General features: G+C 40.3%; 1 protein-coding gene across 1 annotated transcript in view; it reads right to left on the reverse strand.

Moving 5' to 3' along the window:
• Nucleotides 1-11573: 11573 nt before the first annotated feature.
• Nucleotides 11574-20729, reverse strand: part of LOC132817523 (serine/threonine-protein kinase 17B-like) — a 31002-nt gene continuing 21846 nt past the window's right edge. Inside the window, exon 7 of the mRNA XM_060828012.1 lies at nucleotides 11574-13229. Coding sequence (XP_060683995.1) covers nucleotides 12953-13229 — 277 coding nt within the window. The 3' untranslated portion in view covers nucleotides 11574-12952. The remainder of the gene's footprint in view (nucleotides 13230-20729) is intronic.

Raw genomic sequence — 20729 nt, forward strand, 5'->3', positions numbered from 1 at the left:
GTAATCTGAGGTGGGGGGAGTGCAAAACAACGTCATTCACCACTCGGATTAACTCTTACAGTTAATCTAAGAGAGTTTAAAAATTCCTTGGCCTTCTCTGGCAATCTGAAGTTGTACACGGACCATTCATGGCTAAAGCGTAGCATCGCTGGGTAGCACAAGGAGTACTGAATCTCTAAATCCCTTTAAGTCCCTTAAACTTTCTTCACTCGTCAAACACCTTCCTCTTTTGAGACCAAAGCTGGGGAAAAGTCCTGGAATAACAATAAACGCTTCTTTGCTTCATCAAACGCCTTCCTCTTTTGGACCAAAGCTGGGGAAAAGTCCTGGAATAACATGATCTTGGATCCTTTATACATCATGGTTTGGGGATCTTTCCCAAGATTTCTGGAAACTTCTAAGAGCATCTGCCTCTCCTTGTAGCTCTGCAGCTGGAACAGGACCAGGCGGGGGAGGGGAGCGCTGGTTCGAGCTGGGCCCATGCACTGCAACCCAGTAGGCCCATTCCACCCTTACCTGGCCTGATCCAGCCTCCAGATTTAAAAGCTGTGGAAACCACTGCTCGAGGAACGCCGTAAGCTGGCTTTCCTCTTTCCGTTCAGGAAGGCCCAGCAAATGAATATTTTTTCGACGATTCTCGAGGTCATGGATATGATTTTTCTAAGGTTCAAATTCACTGTTCAAGAGTCCGGACCCGACCAACGGGCGATTCTTCTGTAGTCTCAGAGGTCGCGGCCTTTAGCTCTGCCCCTCCAACTCGGCGCTCCATTTCCTTGATGTCTCGTTCATGCTTTTGTAGTGCGGCCGAGAGTGAATTCCATCTGCTCCGGGACTCTTTGATGAAGGTGTTGATCTTCATGTCAAGTTTGGAAATTACTTCCGTGAGGCTCGCCACCGTAGGTATGTCCCCCGGGGCGGCTGCGAATGCCTCTGCTGCAGCTGGGGAGGGAGGGGGAGGGGTTCCTGCCTGCTGAGAACTGCGGGCTCATTTCCCTTTAGTCATTGTTACAGGACACTAGACTGTTCAAATTTAGTACTGAGCAACTAATTACATTAAGTAAAAACTATTTGAAATGATTTGGTACGTGTGGTGGAGGCGGGTGGCCCACTTTGCCCAAGTCTTGGGAGAAGCACTAGAGATTCAGACTTGCTGGGTCGCCACCATCTTGGATCCCCCCGTTTTACTTGTTTGGTTATATACTCTTAATCTAATAGCCACAAATAAAGTAATGTGAAGAATGACTAATTAGATATCCCAGAGAGATTACTAGAACTTCCTGGGCAACATTCTTCAAGATTAACAGTGAACACAATTGCCTTGAGATTGACCATGAAATTTAGACCCATATCTCACTTCAACAAGCTTGGCATTAAGACTTAGAGCAAGATAGTCTCTGTAAGCTTTTATATTCTGCCACTAAGCTCAAAATGGGGTCAGAAGCTCATACTGTATTTCAGTTGAATAAAGGGTACTATGGAGCTATGAGGGAGGAGCTGGCCAAAGTTCAATGGTGCAATACCTTAGCAGGGATGGCAGTGGAGCAACAATGGCAGGTATTTCTGGGTATAATGCAGAAGATGCAGGATCAGTTCATTCCAAAAAGGAAGATAGATCCTAGGAGGAGGCTATGGCTGACGAGGGAAGTTAAGAAACATATAAAGTTAAAAGAGGAAAAGTATAACATAGCAAAGATGAGTGGGAAAACGGAGGACTGGGAAGCTTTTAAAGAACAACAGAGGATTACTAAGAAGGAAATACGTAGAGAAAAAATGAGGTACAAAGGTAAACTGGCCAAAAATATAAAGGAGAACAGTAAAAGCTTTTTTAGATATGTGAAAGGCAAAAAAAAATGGCTAAGACTAAAATTGGGCCCTTGAAGACAGAAACAGGGGAATATATTACAGGGAACAAAGAAATGGCAGAAGAATTGAATTGGTACTTCAGATCTGTGTTCACTGGGGAAGATACAAGCAATCTCCCTAAGGTTACAGTGGCTGAAGAACCTGAACTTAAGGGAATTTATAATTGCCAGGAATTGGTGTTGGAGAGACTGTTAGGTCTGAAGGTGGATAAGTCTCCGGGGCCTGATGGTCTATATCCCAGGGTACTGAAGGAGGTGGCTCGGGAAATCGTGGATGCGTTGTTGATTATTTTCCAGAGTTCGATAGATTCGGGATCAGTTCCTGAAATTTGGAGGGTGGCTAATGTTGTACCACTTTTTAAGAAAGGTGGGAGAGAGAAAGCAGGAAATTATAGACCACTTAGTCTGACCTCAGTGGTGGGAAAGATGCTGGAGTCTATTATAAAGGATGAAATTACGACACATCTGGATAGCAGTAACAGGATAGGTCAGAATCAGCATGGATTTATGAAGGGGAAATCATGCTTGACTAACCTTCTGGAATTTTTTGAGGCTGTAACTCTGAAGATGGATGAGGGAGATCCAGTAGACGTAATGTACCTGGACTTTCAGAAAGCTTTTGATTTAGTCCCACATAGGAGGTTAGTGAGCAAAATTAGAGCACAAGGTATTGGGGGCAAAGTACTAACTTGGATTGAAAGTTGGTTGCTGACAGGAAACAAAGAGTGGTGATAAACGGCTCCATTTCGGAATGGCAGGCAGTGACCAGTGGGGTACCGTAGGGATCAGTGCTGGGACCGCAGCTTTTTACAATATATATTAATGATATAGAAGATGGCATTAGTAATAACATTAGCAAATTTGCTGATGATACTAAGCTGGGTGGCAGGGTGAAATGTGAGGAGGATGTTAGGAGATTACAGGGTGACCTGGACAGGTTAGCTGAGTGGTCAGATGTATGGCAGATGCAGTTCAATGTGGATAAATGTATAGTTATCCACTTTGGTAGCAAGAACAGGAAGGCAGATTACTACCTAAATGGAATCAATTTAGGTAAAGGGGCAGTACAGAGAGATCTGGGTGTTCTTGTACAACATTCAATGAAGGTAAGCATGCAGGTACAGCAGGTAGTGAAGAAGACTAATAGCATGCTGACCTTCATAACAAGAGGGATTGAGTATAGAAGCAAAGAGGTTCTTCTGCAGCTGCGCAGTGCCCTGGTGAGACCACACCTGGAGTATTGTGTGTGGTTCTGGTCTCCAAATTTGAGGAAAGACATTCTGGCTATTGAGAGAGTGCAGCGTAGGTTCACGAGGCCAATTCCTGGAATGGCGGGACTACCTCACACTGAAAGACTGGAGCCACTGGGCTTGTTTACCCTTGAGTTTAGAAGACTGAGAGGGGATCTGATTGAGACATATAAGATTATTAAAGGATTGGACACTCTGGAAGCAGGAAACATGTTTCCGCTGATGGGTGAGTGCCGAACCGGAGGACACAGTTTAAAAATACGGGGTAGACCATTTAGGACAGAGATGAGGAGAAACTTCTTCACCCAGAGAGTGGTGGCTGTGTGGAATGCTCTGCCCCAGAGGGCAGTGGAGGCCCAGACTCTGGATTCATTTAAGAAAGAGTTGGATAGAGCTCTCATGGATAGTCGAATCAAGGTTATGGAGATAAGGCAGGAACAGGATACTGATTAAGGATGATCAGCCATGATCATATTGAATGGTGGTGCAGGCCCAAAGGGCAGAATGGCCTACTCCTGCACCTCTTGTCTATTGTCTATTGTCTGTGTGGGAGAAACTCACTCCTGTGATTGTCCCAAATTCACCAAATGAGGACAAGTGTAGGCTTTCTGAAGTAAAGTATCAGAAGCCCTCCAACTTGAAAGCGACAGCAGGATATAATTCAAATAATTCAAAGTAGTGAGTGAGAAAGTGTTCCAAAATCAAGGCGCTGTCTAACAATAATTTTAAAATAGAAACAACCAACTGGGTTGCCAGCTACAGAGAGATCCCTCTGCAAAGTGGACTGTATCTACCCTGCACTTAAGCACACTAAGTCTGTCTGGAGCACTAGCATTATTAGTAGGTCTTATTGTCATACCTAATTCCTCTTGAACTGAATAGCTTGCCAGACTATTTCAGATTATGAGTCAACCACATTGCTGTCGGTCTGAAATCACGTATAAGTCAGACTGCCCCTCCCACCCCACCCCTGGGTAAAGATTGCACGTTTCTCTCCCTATAGGATATTAGTGAATCATATGGGTGTTTGTGGCAATTGATGATCACTCTTACTGAGAATAGCTTTATATTCCAGATGTTATTAACTGCAATGTAAATATCAGCAATTTGCCACTTGTAAACTGTGGGAATAGTGTAGGACATGATATTAGCATGTTGGTGCGTGGTTAGGTAGATAATAGATGAAGTTCAGTGTGGAGAAATGTGAGCTGATGCACTTCAGTGCAAAGAAGATGGAGACCTTACAAAATAGTGAATATTATCCTGAAGTGTGTGTAGGAGTAGAAAATACTGGGTGTGTGTGTACATAGGGTGGCAAGGCAGGTAGAGAGAGCTGTTACCTTAAGCAAAGAGCATTCTAGACTACACAAAGGAGGGCATAGAGTGAAGAGGAGAAAGATTTTGATGAATTTATAGAAAGTACTATTTAGACGTCAGCTAGATCATTGTGTACAGCTTTAGGTACCACACGAAAGGAAAGATGTGATTGCAGTGGAGAGGCTGCAGAAGTTGACAAGACTAGTTCCAGGCATGAGAAACTTCAGCTGTAAGGGAAGATTGTGGAAATTTGGACTGGTTTCTTGGAGATGATAGCCTGAGGGGAGATTTGATAGTTTTCAAAATCATGACGAGTCTGAATGGAATGGATAGAGAGGAATTAGTTTCCACTTGTAAATAGATTGAGAATCAGAGAGTGCAGATGTAAAGAGTTTTGCAGAGAAGCAATTAGAAACAGAAAATTGGATCATGTGTGATGGGCTCTTGTGGTACAGTGATAATGTCCCTACCTCAGAGCTAGGAGGCTCAAAGTCAAGTCGCATCATTCTAATGGTGTGTAATAGCATCACAGTGTACTTAATTACAAAACATTTTTTTTTTAAATGAGCATAATTAGACCAATTGACCCTCTAAGCTTTGCCACTAAGTATGATCATGGATGATTATTGAATCCAGTACCCTGTTCCAGCTTTTGGTCCATTCCCTTTGATCCCTTTAGCTGTAAGAACTATATCCATTTCCTTCTTTGAAAGCATTCAATGTTTCAGCCCCAACCATTTTCTGTGGTGGAGAATTCCACAGGCTCATCAATCTCTGGGTGAGAGAGTTCTTCACATTTCAGTCCTAAATCTCTGGTTATCTGGAACATCCTTCTTCTGTTTACCCCATCCAGAACTGTTAGAATTTTAAAAGTGTCTAAAAGATACCCCAAATCCTTCTAAACTACAGTGAATATGATCCTAACCAATTCAGTCACCCTTATGTGTCAGTTCTGCGATCCTAGGAATCAGTTTGGTATACCTTGGTTGCACTCTCTCCACAGCCAGAATATCCTTCTCAGATAAGGAGACCAAAACCACATACAATACTCCCGGTTTGGTCTCAGCAAGGTCCTCGCCAATTGCAACAAGACACTCATGTTCCTATACTCAAACTGGGGTCAGTTAGCTGAATGGCTGGTTTGCAATACAAAGTGATCCTAGCAACATCAATTCCTGTATCAGATGAGGTTACCATGAAGTTTCCTGCCTCCCAAGCTCTCCCCTCACCTGTGCTGTGTTGATCCTCAGGTTAAACCACCTCTAGTTGTCTCTCTCTAATGTAAGAGCAATCATCTGGGTCTATGGCTATCTTGACTCTTGCTATGAAGACCCACTTGCCAAGCAGCTGCAGGCTTGTAGCTCCCACTTTCCCAATCTATCACCATTATTAATCTATCTTGCTGTCTTTACTACCAAATCGGATAGTATTACATGTATTCACATTATGCTTTACCATGTACTTGCCAAACCTCTAGACATGTCCTGATCACACTGAAATATATCTGCATCTTCCTCACAGTGCTACCTGGCTTTGTTTCATCTTCAAACTTAGAGATATTACATTTAGTTCCCTCAACCATATCATTAATATATATAATGAATAGTTAGGATCCAAGCACTGATTCCTGTGGTACCCTAATATTCACTAGCTGCCACTCAGAGAATGATCCATTTCCCTACTCCTTTTTTCCTGTCTTCCAGCCAATTCTCTACCATGTCAGTACACTATCCCCATTTCTATATCTTTTAATTTTAAATGCTAATCTCGTATGTCATACCTTATCAAATGCCTTCTGAAAGTCCAAGTAAACCATATCCATTGTGGGCAGCATAGTGGTTAGCACTTTTGCCTCACAGCTCCTGAGACCTGGGTTCAATTCACGCCTCAGGCAACTGTCTGTGTGGAGTTTGCACATTCTCCCTGTGTCTGTATGAGTTTCCTCCCACAGTCCAAAGACGTGCAGGTTAGGTGAATTGGCTATGCTAAATTGCCCGTAGTGTTAGGTGATGGGGTAAATGTTAGGGAATGGGTCTGGGTGGGTTGCTCTTCGGAGGGTCGGTGTGGACTTGTTAAGCCGAAGGGCCTGTTTCCACGCTGTAAGTAATCTAATCTAATCATATCCATTGGCTCCCCTTTATCAATTCTACTACTTACGTCCTTAAAAATCCTAATATATTTGTAAAAACATTATTTCCCTTTCATAACTCCATGGTGTGCCCAATTCTGTCACTGTTTTCCAAGTCCTCGGCTATTAAATCTTTTATCATGGGCTTTAGCATTTTTCTTTCTATCAATAGCAGGCTAACCAGTCTATACTTCCTTGTTTTCTCTCTACCTCATTTTTTAAAACAGTAGGGTAACATTAGTTACCTTCCAATCCATAGGAACAGTTCCAAAGCCTGTAGAATCATGAAAGGTGACCACTATTGCCTCTAATATTTCTCGGGTTCGTTTGCTTAATGTAAGATGGGGGAAAAAATCTTTTTCTCACGGCGAGTGGTTAGGTCTGGAATGCATTGCCTGGAAATGGGGTAGAGACAAGTTCAGCTGAGGCTTTCAAAAGGGCATTAGATGATTATTTGCATAGAAACAAAGTTCAGATTTATGGGGATAAGACAAATGATTGGCACAAAATTAAAATGCTCAGAGAACCAATGCAGACACGATGGGGTAAATGACCTAATCTGCACTCTGACAATTTTGTGATCTTCCAGCCTTGAACAACAGGGAAATCCCTTGAGAAAATACCAGTTTGAATGCACATTTCCTTCCCGAGATGTGGCAAATCAATGATTCTGTACTCTCACTCACAAGATGGGAGTAAACATGGAATAATTTGTGCCAGTCCCTAGCATAAACCTTGTGCATAACCTTTAGCTTTAGGGTTGTCCATGCAGTGTAATAGTTTGTAGTCGTCAATGTCATGGTTCAAGGATCCCTGAAGTCATGTTACTTGTGAGAAAGGAACAATGCTTGGCCATTACAACTTTTTATCCTTGGAATGTCTGAAAAAGTTGCTTATCACTTAAATGGATGTGACATCAACAGCAGACATTTTAATTGTGCACATGCATTAAACTTTTATTTACAAAGATACAATTACCTTTGCAATGATATATTACCTATGCCATTGATCCTCTAAGACTTTTTTTTTCTCTTCCATTATATCAAAAGTGCAGTTCCAATGTGTGCAGCTGTGATGGTGGAAGCCTGCAATGTAATTGACTTTGTTGACACACAAGTTTGGGGTTACTGCCCCTCGATACGTTTGGCATAGAGAGCACAGGCCCAGTTACAGGTTCATCTTTCTTCTTTAGAACCTCTCCAGGTTTTGGGATCACAAGCAGGTGTGAGCACAGAGGGCACCTCTGGATAACGCAGTAATAAAGCTTCTGGGAGTCATGTGACTTCTCTCTAAGACTGTTTAGTGGCTGTCTCTACAAAGAAGGGGTATCTGCAGTGATATCATGTCCCTCATCTCACTCCCCTTACCATTGATGCTGAGCACCTATAGCTGGGGCAACAGAGTGCTTGTGACTGTTCACATCCATGAGAGTCATCAACCTGCCCTCAGAGACAACCAAATGCATGAATGCCAAAGTCAGCAATATACTGATAATATTGATGGACACGACCACTCTTCAATCCAGTTTACTGAGCCTTTGACATATCTGCAGGAAGAAGGGGATTGAGAAAATGGTGAGTCATCAATCCCTTCTGAGGCAAGATAAAAATTCCATCTAATGCTTTTTTTTTTCTCCTGCATTTGTTTGCCCATACTACAATAAAATGTTACAAAACAAACAAAAAGGAAATTTTTTTAAAAGGTTCTATATAAATCTATTATGAATTCACTGTTTCATGAGTCATCCCAATCTCAAATGAGGAAATGTGTCAAGTGACTAATGTATGGGGAAGAAATTTGCACATTATCAAGTAAAGAATTATTATTGCTAATACAAGTGTTCAGAACACCACACAAGGTACTAAATCAACTGCGGTGTACTTCGATCACAGACTCTCATTTCCCAACTATTTTAACTTTGGAAATGTCAGCAGCTGCCAATAGTGCAGCTTTCCCATGAGTCACTTATGATATTGGTACTGGGAATTTCAGGAGCTGCTGAACACTGAAGCTATAAATGCTTGTAACAAGACTAAGTATTTGGGGACTTGAGACAAGCAAAGAATGAACATTCATTTACATAACCCTTTTAAAAAGGGCTAACAGGACAGAATTTCCACAAGTGGAGTCATAGAGATGTACAGCATAGAAACAGACCCTTCGGTCCAACCTGTCCATGCCGACCACATATCCCAACCCAATCTAGTCCCACCTGCCAGCACCTGGCCCATATCCCTCCAAACCCTTCCTGTTCATATACCCATCCAAATGCCTCTTAAATGTTGCAATTGTACCAGCCTCCACCATTTCCTCTGGCAGCTCATTCCATACACATACTACCCTCCACGTCAAAAGGTTGCCCCTTAGGTCTCTTTTATATCTTTTACCTCTCACCCGAAACCTTACCCTCTAGTTCTGGATTCCCCAACCCCAGGGAAAAGACTTTGCCCATTGATCCTATCCATGCCCTTAATTTCGTAAACCTCTATAAGGTCAACCCTTAGTCTCTGACACTCCAGGGGAAAATGCCCCAGCCTATTCAGCCTCTCCCTATAGCTCAAATCCTCCAACCCTGGCAACATCCTTGTAAATCTTTTCTGAACCCTTTCAAGTTTCACAACATCTTTTCGATAGGAAGGAGACCAGAATTGCACACAATATTCCAACAGTACTTATAATTCATTCAATTAATCCGGATTGGAAAGTCCTACTTGAGGTAGGAATGTTAGTCGGGACAAATAGTACCCATGCGATCTTTTACATCCAAGTACAAAGAATAATGGCCAACACCTCAGCCAAAAACTCTACATTTGTACTGGACTAGAATCTCAGCATAAATAGACCAACAGAATTTGAAGTAATTAAATGCAGCACGAGTCATTATACTCCCAAATTGAATTATTGCTTACTGCTCTTAATTAGTGGCAGTGAACTTTTAATCAACCTTTTTAAACAGGCTATGACAGTGCTGGAGTAGATGGGACATGAACCCAGGCCTTCAGGCCAAAGTAGAGACACCTTCACTGCACCTCAATATTAGTTCAAAAAGGGTACCTAAAGTTATTGCAATTGGTTTGTAGTGTAGTTTTAGAGGGAGAAAACAAGTCAGGATCTTCACCAATAGCAGGTTGAGACAAGTCACAGCATACTTAGGCAAGCTGATGAGCTTTTCTACCAAAGTTGAACAACAAGTTGCATCAGGGATTTTCCAGTTTGGTATTTGAAAACTCAGTATTAATTATGCATAACTACTAACATTCCATTGAATCGATACAAAGCTGCATGATGAAGCCTTGCTCAATAATGGAAAGTTAAGGGTAGAACAATTAAACAACTGCTCATGTTCTATCTTTATAGAACACAACAACAAAAATCTCAGAAATATTAGGGAAGCAAAGTTCTTTTGGAAAACAGATGGAAGTAAAATTTGATAAAAGAAAGTGTTGGAGAAAATAATGGGGCTGAAAGCTCATAAATCCACAGGATCTAGTAATCTACATCCCATGTCACTAAAGGTGCTGGCTGCAGAAACAGATGTTAGATGCCATTTTTCAAAATTCCATAAATTCTGGAACTATGCTGGAGTTTGGAGGGAACAAACATAACCCAACTAGTTAAAAAGGAAGAAAATTAGGAACTTCAGGTTGATTAGCATAACATCAGAACTAGGGAAACTGCTGGAACCCATCATAAAGTGTACAACATTTCAAAGCTTACAGACAACACAAAACCAGATGGGAGTGCAAGTGGTGAGGTGGATGTAAAAAGGCTAGAAGACAATTTAAGCAAGTTGATTGAGAAGGTAAATACAAGTCAGACACATATGCATAAAGTGTGAAGCTCCCCAATTCAGTGCAAGAAACAGAATGGCAGAGTATTAATTAAATGTGCTGGATTAGGAAAGGTTGATGTACCAAATCAGCTGGTTGTCCTCACCGAAAGCAAGCAGTTTGAAAGGCAAATGGTACACTATAGGAGGGTTTGGGTACAGGAGCAAGAAAATCTTACTACAGTTGTACAGGGGGCTTTGGCGAGACTACCACTAGAATATTATGTGCAGTATTGGTCTTCTTATCCAAGAAAAGGATGCAATTGCCAGAGGGAGTGTAGAGTAAAATTCAACAGACTGATTCCTGGGATGGCAGGTCTATTGTACGAAGAGATTGTGTCAACTGGGCCTGTATTCACTGGAGATCAGATGAATAAGAGAAAACCTCATTGAAACATTTAGAATTTTGAGAAAACAATTTGTTTCCCAGGCATATGGGTCCAGAGCAAGGGGTCAGTGTCTCAGGGTACACAGGAAGTCATTTTGAATGAATGAGAAATGAGAAAAGATTTCTTCACTCAGGATGATGAACTGTAACTCTCTACCACAGATGCTTGTGCAGGTAGTGTCACTGACTGGTGACAAGAATCCAGAAAATCAGTGCATTCCGTAGCTGGCAGCCTGTCAATACCAATACTCCTCCCGCTCCCACCACCCAAACCATTTCCCTCCACCCTCTCAGATATGACTTGTAAATTTGACTTCCTGGTTTTCCTTAACCAATTTAGTTGGACCAATGAAACCTATTCTCTTTATCTTATAGACGAAATTATCCTAAGAGCAACACAAGAAAGGCTAAAAAAGACTGCACTCTATGACCCAGGTACTGTAAACTTGTGAAATCAATCTCCTCTGCAGAACTCGGCTTTGTTTACCACAAGCTGATCAAAAACGCCAAGATTCTAAGTGAAGCTTGACCAGATTTGTACAAGAAAAAAATACATTTCACCTTAACGCAATGCTTTAGCCTTCTTAAAAATATAAAACACAAAGACAGACATCACTTTACTCTAGAAACAGCTTTAAGAATGAAGTTTTGTCCAATGATTAAAGTTTATTTGTATATAAACATTTGCTTCAAATTACAAAGACCTCAGTTCGAGCTTTAATGAAAAACTGCATGTTTCCTGAGAACTTATAATAATTTACAAAATGTCAAAAAAATAAATATTTCCAACTATGGAAAGCTATATTTCAGATTTAATTTTAAAATTAAAAAACATTCATGTAAATGTTTCAAAATTAGATAAGTTACCTTACAGTTCAAAATTTTCACAAATATCATCTTCATTGAGTTAAACATTATATCTATTCAATAATAGCAATGACCCAGGGCCTGCTACATTAAAAGCATAGATTCAGGCTTCCTGTATGATTAAGTCTTGACTAGATATCTGAAAAGCATAAAATATTTTAATCTCTATGAAGCTAAAATATCTCTAAAAAGATGCAGGCAACATATTTCCAAATATCCTAATTCTCAAGTGACATATCACTTCCATGTCTTAAAGACCAAAAATCATTTGCCTTATTGCTCTAAAATAAGGCAACTGATATGTAATAGAAAAAGTGCATAATAATTGCTCCAAGTTTAATAGCTCCATCTGTTTTTCAAATATAATATGCTAATTATAATCAGGAACAGTTACAATCACTACTGAATTCCTTTTGAAAATTAGCTTATTTGCATCAAATTAATAAAATTTCAATAGTTACAAACTAGGGTTTTCCAACTTGGCCTTTGTTAGCCCAGAAGTCTTTTTACAAAACCATAAAGATGGTCACAGTAGGAAAAATCCTACAGTGATACATGGAAGCAGTTACACACTTTTAGCAGTTTAAGAATTTCTTATTTTGAGATTATATATACATTTATTGAAAATTGAAAAACCCACATCTTTGCCAAACTAACAATGAATGCTGGCATAATGGTAAAAAGGAATGCAAGTTTTTTTTAAAGCAAGTTTCATTTAAAGGAATCTTTGTATTGTGTGCAGAATTTGATTGCTTGGGAGAACAGTTATCAACCTGTAATTACAATTGCAATACACCTTTCAAGCATCATAATGAACCACTATCCAGGTGTTCAGATAGTTAAAATATATTCAAAGTTATCTTCAGGAGCTGTTGCAATGTGAATAATCTTAAAAAACTATTATAGAAAGGTTGTGGACTATAATTACTGATCCTAGTTACAGCTCTCCAATATATGCTAGCTGCCGAAAAAAAAAGAGACTGATACCTGGGTACATCAGAACCAGTAGAAGTGAAATGAATCAAGTAGGTATTTTACTTTGCTCATTATCTTAAGCATACAAACCTTAATTCTGAACATTTTAAGAAGAGTATTTCCTATTGAGATAAGTGCAAAAAAAGGTTGATGTGTTTTCATGCAACTTTTTAAAAAAAAAAGTTTGAAAGTGCTAACACATCAGCAACAGAGACACTGTTTATTTACCGAGAATGTTTATGCACTTGAGTCACATACTTTTATAAAGTGATTGAGCCCAACATAAAGGGGAAGATTCCCAAAGTGCTGTTTTCTTGCAATTAACATACTCCAATTTTAAAACACCCATTCCCCTGTAACCTCATGACAACTTTTGTATGAGTCATCATATCGGAATCGTTTGGGTTCGATAGCTGATTCTTCAAAACCATTTTCTTTATCCAAATGTCTGCAGACACCAAATGTGAGAGATCTTATGGGATTTTCTTCTAAAGATTTAATGTACTCTTCCGACTGAGGAACACATGGCATAATTTCTGGTCCAGGATTACCCATCAATTCTTCTGCTTGCAGCCATGGATGAAAAAGACAAGCTTCTGCATTTATTCGTTCCCTTCAAAATAAACAGTAGTTATAACTTGTCAAATAACTTTAAAAACAAAAGGATAGACAAAAATTAGAATTGAAACAGTTGCTTAGTCACATTAAAATAAAATTAAATTTAAAATAAATTAAAATGAAATCTGCCATAAATGATTTTAAAGAAGTTCAAGACCTACATTATGGTAATCTAAGAAGCCACTAATTGGTTCAACCATGCAAAGTATTATGAGCAAAAAACATTTTATTCAAGTCAATCGTTATCACTTTTTAAATATAATAATCCAATTCAAGACTGATATGCATAATAGTGATACATATGTTACATACGAGTATTTTTTCTTTTTTCAAATTAAAGCATCTATAAATATTGCAGAATTAAGGTTGTCATGACTCGGAGGTGCCAGTGTTGGACTATGGTGGACAAAGCTAAAAGTCACAACACCAGGTCATAGTCCAATGGATTTATTTGGAAGTACTAGCTTTCGGAGCGTCGCTTCTTCATCAGGTGGTTGTCAATTAAGGTCAAGAGAAAACAATACAGAAGATTTCTTTAACAGATTTTTAAATTGGTGAAAACAGGGACACAATCCTATAAATTTTCACTTCCTGTCCAAGAAATGAAATTGACCCATGACCATTGATTTTTCTTCATGAATTAATATTGAAGAGTCAGCCAAAGAAACAAAACATTCTAGGCCTACATGAATGGACTAGTAGGAAAAAAATGTGGATGACATCTTAGAAAGCAAGCAATACGGTTCCCATTTGTATTCTCTATTCCACAGGAAGCTAGTCTCAGTAATGGTGATCAGTTGCTGTAAAAATGCATCACTCACTGATGTCAGTTTGGAAAAGAAATCTGCTACCCTTATCTGGTGTGAACTACTTGCGGGTCAAGATCCATAGCAATGCGCTTGACCTGTAACTCCTCTCAAGAGCATTTAGGGATAGATAGCAAATGTTATTATTGTCAGTGACAAAACTTTTGCACGAATCTCATGGAATACAGCGAGAACTAGCCATTTGGATACAGAACTGGCTCAAAAGGTAGAAGACAGAGGGTAGTGGTGGACTGTTGTTTTTCAGGCTGGAGGCCTGTGACCAGTGGAGTGCCACAAGGATCAGTGCTGGATCCATTACTTTTCATCATTGATATTAATGATTTGGTTGTGAGTATAAGAGATAGTTAGTAAGTTTGCAGATGACACCAAAATTGGAGGCGTAGTGGACAGCAAAGAAGGTTACCTCAGATTACAACGGGATCTTGACCAGATGAGCCAATAGGCTGAGGAGTGGCAGATGGAGTTTAATTTAGATAAATACGAGGTGCTGCAGTTTGGGAAAGCAATCAGAGCAGGACTTAAACACTTAATGGTAAAGTCCTCAGGAGTGTTGCTGAACAAGGAGACCTTGGAGTGCAGGTTCATAGCATCTTGAAATTGAAGTCACAGGTAGATAGGATAGTGAAGACGACATTTGGTATGCTTTCCTTTATTGGTCAGAGTATTGAGCACAGGGTTCGGCAGTCACATGTATCTGTATAGGATATTGGTTAGGCCACTTTTGCAATAGGGCGTGCAATTCTGGTCTCTTTCTCATCAGAAGGATGTTGTGAAACTTGAAAGGGTTCAGAAAAGATTTACAACTAGGTTACCAGGGTTGAAGGATTTGAGCTATAGGGAGAGGTTGAATAGGCTAGGGCTGTTTTCCCTGGAGTTAGAGAGGTTGAGGGGTGACCTTATAAAGGTTTATAAAATCATGAGGGGCATGGATAGGATAAATAGTCTCTTCCTTGGAGTCCAGAACTAGAGGGCATAGGTTTAGGGTGAGGGGGGAAAAGATACATTTTCACACATGTATGAAATGAGCTGCCAGAGGAAGTGGTGGAGGCTAGTACAATTGCAACATTGAAAAGGCATCTGAATGGGTATATGATTAGAAGGGTTTGGAGGGATATGGGTTGTGTACTGGCAAGTGGGACTAGATTGGGTTGGGATAGGTGGTCGGCATGGACGAGTTGGACCGAAGGGTCTGTTTCCATGCTGTATATCTTTATGATTATGACTAGAAAAAGACAGATTTGGTCATTTGGAAGTGATCAATTTAAATGACAACTCCAAATTATAACATTTAGGAATAATATGGCAATTCTTCTAGGAAAATTACAATGTAAGTTCTAAGCCAACCTTCTGAAGATCAGCTCGAAGTACCTCCACACACATCATCTATTGCATCCGCTGCACCCGATGTGGCCTCCTCTATATTGGTGAAACAGGCCGCTTACTTGCGGAACGCTTCAGAGAACACCTCCGGGCTGCCCGAACCAACCAACCCAATCACCCCGTGGCTCAACACTTTAACTCTCCCTCCCACTCCACCGAGGACATGCAGGTCCTTGGACTCCTCCACCGGCAGAACACAACAACACGACGGCTGGAGGAGGAGCGCCTCATCTTCCGCCTGGGAACCCTCCAACCACAAGGTATGAATTCAGATTTCTCCAGTTTCCTCATTTCCCCTCCCCCCACCTTGTCTCAGTCGGTTCCCTCAACTCAGCACCGCCCTCCTAACCTGCAATCCTCTTCCTGACCTCTCCGCCCCCACCCCACTCCGGCCTATCACCCTCACCTTGACCTCCTTCCACCTATCCCACCTCCATCGCCCCTCCCCCTAGTCCCTCCTCCCTACCCTTTATCTTAGCCTGCTTGGCTCGCTCGCTCGCTCTCTCTCTCTCTCTCTCTCACATTCCTGATGAAGGGCTTATGCTCGAAACGTCGAATTCTCTATTCCTGAGATGCTGCCTGGCCTGCTGTGCTTTGACCAGCAACACATTTGCAGCTGTGATCTCCAGCATCTGCAGACCTCATTTTTTACTCGAAGACAAAGTTGACCCATTTCCAAATCCTTGAATTAAAATCAAAGTTTTAAAAATTGCTAAATGACAATAGAATTCACCTGTTTAGAAATGTTCCATTAACAAATACTTAAAATTTGATATACAGGGTAAATGCTGACCTTGTCTGCAAAAAGGAAAAGCTGCACAACCATCTAAAAAGGTACAGTCTATATTCTCACTTTAATTCATGCAGGAAGCAGGCAAAGTGAAGCAACAATTGTTTGTGAATAGAATCATGAAACCAATTAATTTTTAGGGTCTGAATTCCTACTCCAGAGAATTCCTCATTCCAATTCTTAAGGGCCCAAAGCAGAAGACTAAAGGAGCAGAAATTAGGCCATTCTGCCTATCAAATCTGCTATGCCATTTGATCATGACTGATAGGTTTTTCAACCCCATTCTCCTTTCTTCCCGCAACCTTTGATTGATTGCCAAGGCGATCAATCAAGTACTTATATGACTCTTTCTTAAATATACACAATGACCTGGCCTCCACAGCCCTCCGTGGCAATGAATTCCATAGATTCACCACTCTCTGGCGAACGTTTCTCCTCATCCTTGTTTTAAAGGGGTCTTCCCTTTACTCTAAGGCTGTGCCCTTAGGTCCTCATCTCGCCCACCAATACAGACATCTTCCCAATGTCCACTCTGTTCATGCCATTCAGTATTCTGCAAGTTTCAATCAGATCCCCTCCCTCTGCTCCTCTAAAAACTCGATATAGTCCCAGAGTCCTCAAACATTTGTCATATTTTAACACTTTCATTCCTGGGATCATTCTTGTAAACCTCCTCTGGACTCAAATTGCTCAAGACTCTAAATGTGGTCTACCTTCTCTCATCCTCACAATACATGCACATTAGAAGACCAACAATAAATTCAAAGTCCCATTCTCTTACTCCCAGTTTTCTGGATCCCATTAATCTTATATTGACATAAATTGGGTGCCCCCCACCGCTTCCCAGTATATCCCAGAATGGACACTGTTCCAGTATTCCTCATCACAAGATGCCATTGCAGTGGTATTATATTTCAGGATCTTAATTCTCCAACTGTTGAACCCTGTACTCTCTCACCAATGATCTTAACCAGAAATTCTTTGACCCTTCACAAGGTTTGGCAGATACCAGGCATTGTTCATAATCTACAATAGCTCACTCGAGTGCTGCCTAACCCCAATACTTCCCACCTTGACAAGTCCTTATTCTTTCATTCAGTGATAACATTGTTCAGTACACCCATTCCAGTTCAGAGGTATCCCTGGATCATTTAAATTCTATTCAGTTTCAAGGGCATAATGCAGTCAGAAATCTCTCTGCCCTTCAAGACCTTCGGAGTTCCTTCTCTGTTCCCAGGAAATTCAAATTTTCACAAATTTCCAGTAGTCCTGGGGTATTAGTCCTTATCGATTATAGCATAAAGGAAAATTCCTTTTACGAACCCTCTTAATTTTTGCTGGAACATTGTAAATAGATTTACTTGTAAACAGTAAAGCACTGTAAGGCTAAACGCTTCAGTTTTTCCCTTTGTTATTAAAGTCAAGGTATTGCTTTTGTACTCTAAAATGTTTGCATTGGTTTACATTTCAGCTTTAGTGCTCAAAATTAGCCAATACAAAAATAAATATTTTTCCTACTGTATTCCAAATCTTTTAGTGTTATGCACCACCCCAACTGAGGACCCAAAATAGGAATACTGCTAAATGACATGGACGAAGCAGTTGTAACATTTAAAATGGTCTAGTGTTAGTTAATAATTACAGATTGGAGTTATTCTCCAATGATAGTCACTGAACAAAACACAACTGAAGTTTGACAATTTGCTAGCAAATCTTTCCTTCCCATATTAAAGTTAGTTGCTAGTTTCTATTTAATCAGAAAAACAGATCATAGCCATTCAAACAGTGTAACTATTTAGATTAGGATCAGTGTCAGTTTTATGACATCAGTACATGTTGCGTGTTCTGGAATATGCACTTTCACTTCAATTTCTAACTAATGTTTTCCTTAAGGCACCGATAAGATATCTATGAAGTGATTCATCTCCTGAACTCATTTCTTTTAATAAACAAATTTACCAATCATGATGTCCACCATGCTTAACTTATGAAAACTGAACAATTGAAGAACCCAAGGTTCACTCAAACTAAGTTAAGAATATTAAACCCTGATCAGTACCATTCTATTAATTATGCTGCCTTGATTGTAATGGACTAAAAATTTGACTCTCCAGACTCTTTACGTTTAAAACCAAATCCTTGATTCAGTTATAACCCTACACTGGGCATTTTGACTTTTGCTGAAGAGCAGCAATCTACTATATTGTCGGGATGTTATCAAACTATTTGGATCTAAAATAGATTTACTATCCACAAATGATCAGTCAGAATTCCTTTAGCAAGTACACAACACACAAATTTGAAATCAGAAATAAAAATGTAAGTTGAAGTTGTCAGAAATATGGAGACACCCTGGATACTCACTGGAGTTTAGAAGAATGAGGGTATCTATAAAAATCTAACAGGGCTAGACAGTAAATGACTGGAGAGCCCATAACTTAGGTAACAGTCGAAGGATGTAGCATAGATTATGTAGGACTGAAATAGGAGCCTGTGGAATTTATGTCAAAGATAGCACTTGAGGCCAAATCATGGAGTTTTTTTTTCAAGAAAGTTAGATACAGTTCTTACAGAGAATGAGATCAAAGGGTATAAGAAAACATGAACAGGGTATGGAGTTAGATGATCAACCAAGTTCATATGGAGTGGTGAAGCACGTACGAAGGCCTACTCCTGTTCCTATTGTGTTTCTATATTCAACAGGCCTGACAGCATTCACATATATGAACTACTGTCCCACCTTCACACTTATTTGCCAGTTTGTACCATTGCTTCGGCATTACCAGGTATTTTAAATGAACAGTTCATTTCCAAATCAATTTACTGAGCTGCAAACTTGAAAAACTACCATGATTTAAAATGCCACTCATAACTGGCAAAACATCAAGTAAAAAAAAGGACCACGCACTGGTGGAATATCACAGTTAAGTCTCCAGAGAAGCTGATGCCCCTTCCAGTACATAACTGTTTATCAAGTTCCACATTTCCCTGGTTTTTCATTACAGCCTAGTTACTACAGATCGTGAGCCTTACATTAGTGGTGGGTAAGTGTTGGAAGAGATTCTAAGGAACAGGATTTACATGTATTTGGAGAGGCAACGACTGATTAGGGATAGTCAGCATTGCTTTTTGTATGAGAGGTAGTGTCTCACCAACTTAATTGAATTTTTTTGAAGAGGTGACAAATAAGATTGTCTCCCACTCTGCCTTCATCATTGTCTACATGGACTTCAGCCAAGTGTCTGACAGGATTCTGCATGGTAACTGGCTAATAAGGTTAGATCACATAGGATCTAGGGGGAGCTAACCAATTGGATTGAAGGTAGGAGATGGAAGATGTTGGAGGGTTGCTTTACAGACTGGAGGCCTGTGACCAGTAGTGTGCCACAAGAATTGGGGCTGCCTCCACTGCCTTTGTCATTTACATAAATTTGGATGTGAAAATAAGCAGCATGTTTAGTAAGTTTGAGGATGACACCAAAATGGGTGGTCAAGTGAAGATTATCTCAGACTACAATAGGATCGTGATCAGATGAGCCAAGGAATGGTAGATGGCAGTTTAATTCTGATAAATGTAAGATGTTGCATTTTGGTAATATAAACCAGGACAAGGACTTACACACTGAATAGTAGAGCCCTGGAAAGTGGTGGTAAACAAAAAGACTAGCAGTGCTGGTGCATAGTTCCTTGAAAGTGGAATCGCAGGTGGAGAGGGTAGGGAAGGTAGTGCTTGGCATGCTTACCTTCATTGGTCAGAACATTGAGTATTATAGGAGCTGGGATATCATCTTTAAACTGGATAGGACATTGGTAAGGTCACTTTTGACTACTGCAAACAATACTGTTCACCCTTCTATAGGAAGGATGTTGTTAAACTTGAGGGGGTGCAGAAAAGATGGGTCAACCATGTTGCTGGGACTGAAGGGATTTAGGGAGAGGCTGAATAGATTGCAGTTTTCCTCCCTGGAGTATTGGAGGCTGAGGGGTGCCCTATAGAGGTTTACAAAATCATGAGGAACACAGACTGAATAGGCAAGATCTTTTTGATGGGGTTGGGATTGCAAAACTAGAGGTTTAAGGTGTGAGTGGAAACTTAAAAGACCCAAAGGGGTAACACTTTCATGTAGAGAGTGGTGCATGAATGGAATGAGCTAGCAGAGGAATTGGTGGAGGTTGAGGGATATGGGCCAAATGCTGGTAAACAAGACTAGGTCAGATTTGGACATCTGGTCAGTATGGACAAGATGGATCAAAGGGTCTGTTTCCATGCTGTATGACTGACTCCATAATACTCCACATTTTCTTCAAGATTCATTTCATTAAGGTCAATTTCTTTTAAGTTAAGAAAAGTCAAATTGCAGCTTTGCTTTGGTGACAAGTTACAAAACATGAAAGCTATCAGAAATACTAAGAACTTTAAAAAACTGAATTTTTTGCAGAATCTGTGCACCATTTTTTAGATGTTTTGTGGGTACATGACTTTGTTCCATCCCCCCCA

The sequence above is a fragment of the Hemiscyllium ocellatum genome, chromosome 7 (genome assembly GCF_020745735.1).
Source record: "Hemiscyllium ocellatum isolate sHemOce1 chromosome 7, sHemOce1.pat.X.cur, whole genome shotgun sequence".
In the NCBI taxonomy this organism is placed as follows: Eukaryota; Metazoa; Chordata; class Chondrichthyes; order Orectolobiformes; family Hemiscylliidae; genus Hemiscyllium; species Hemiscyllium ocellatum.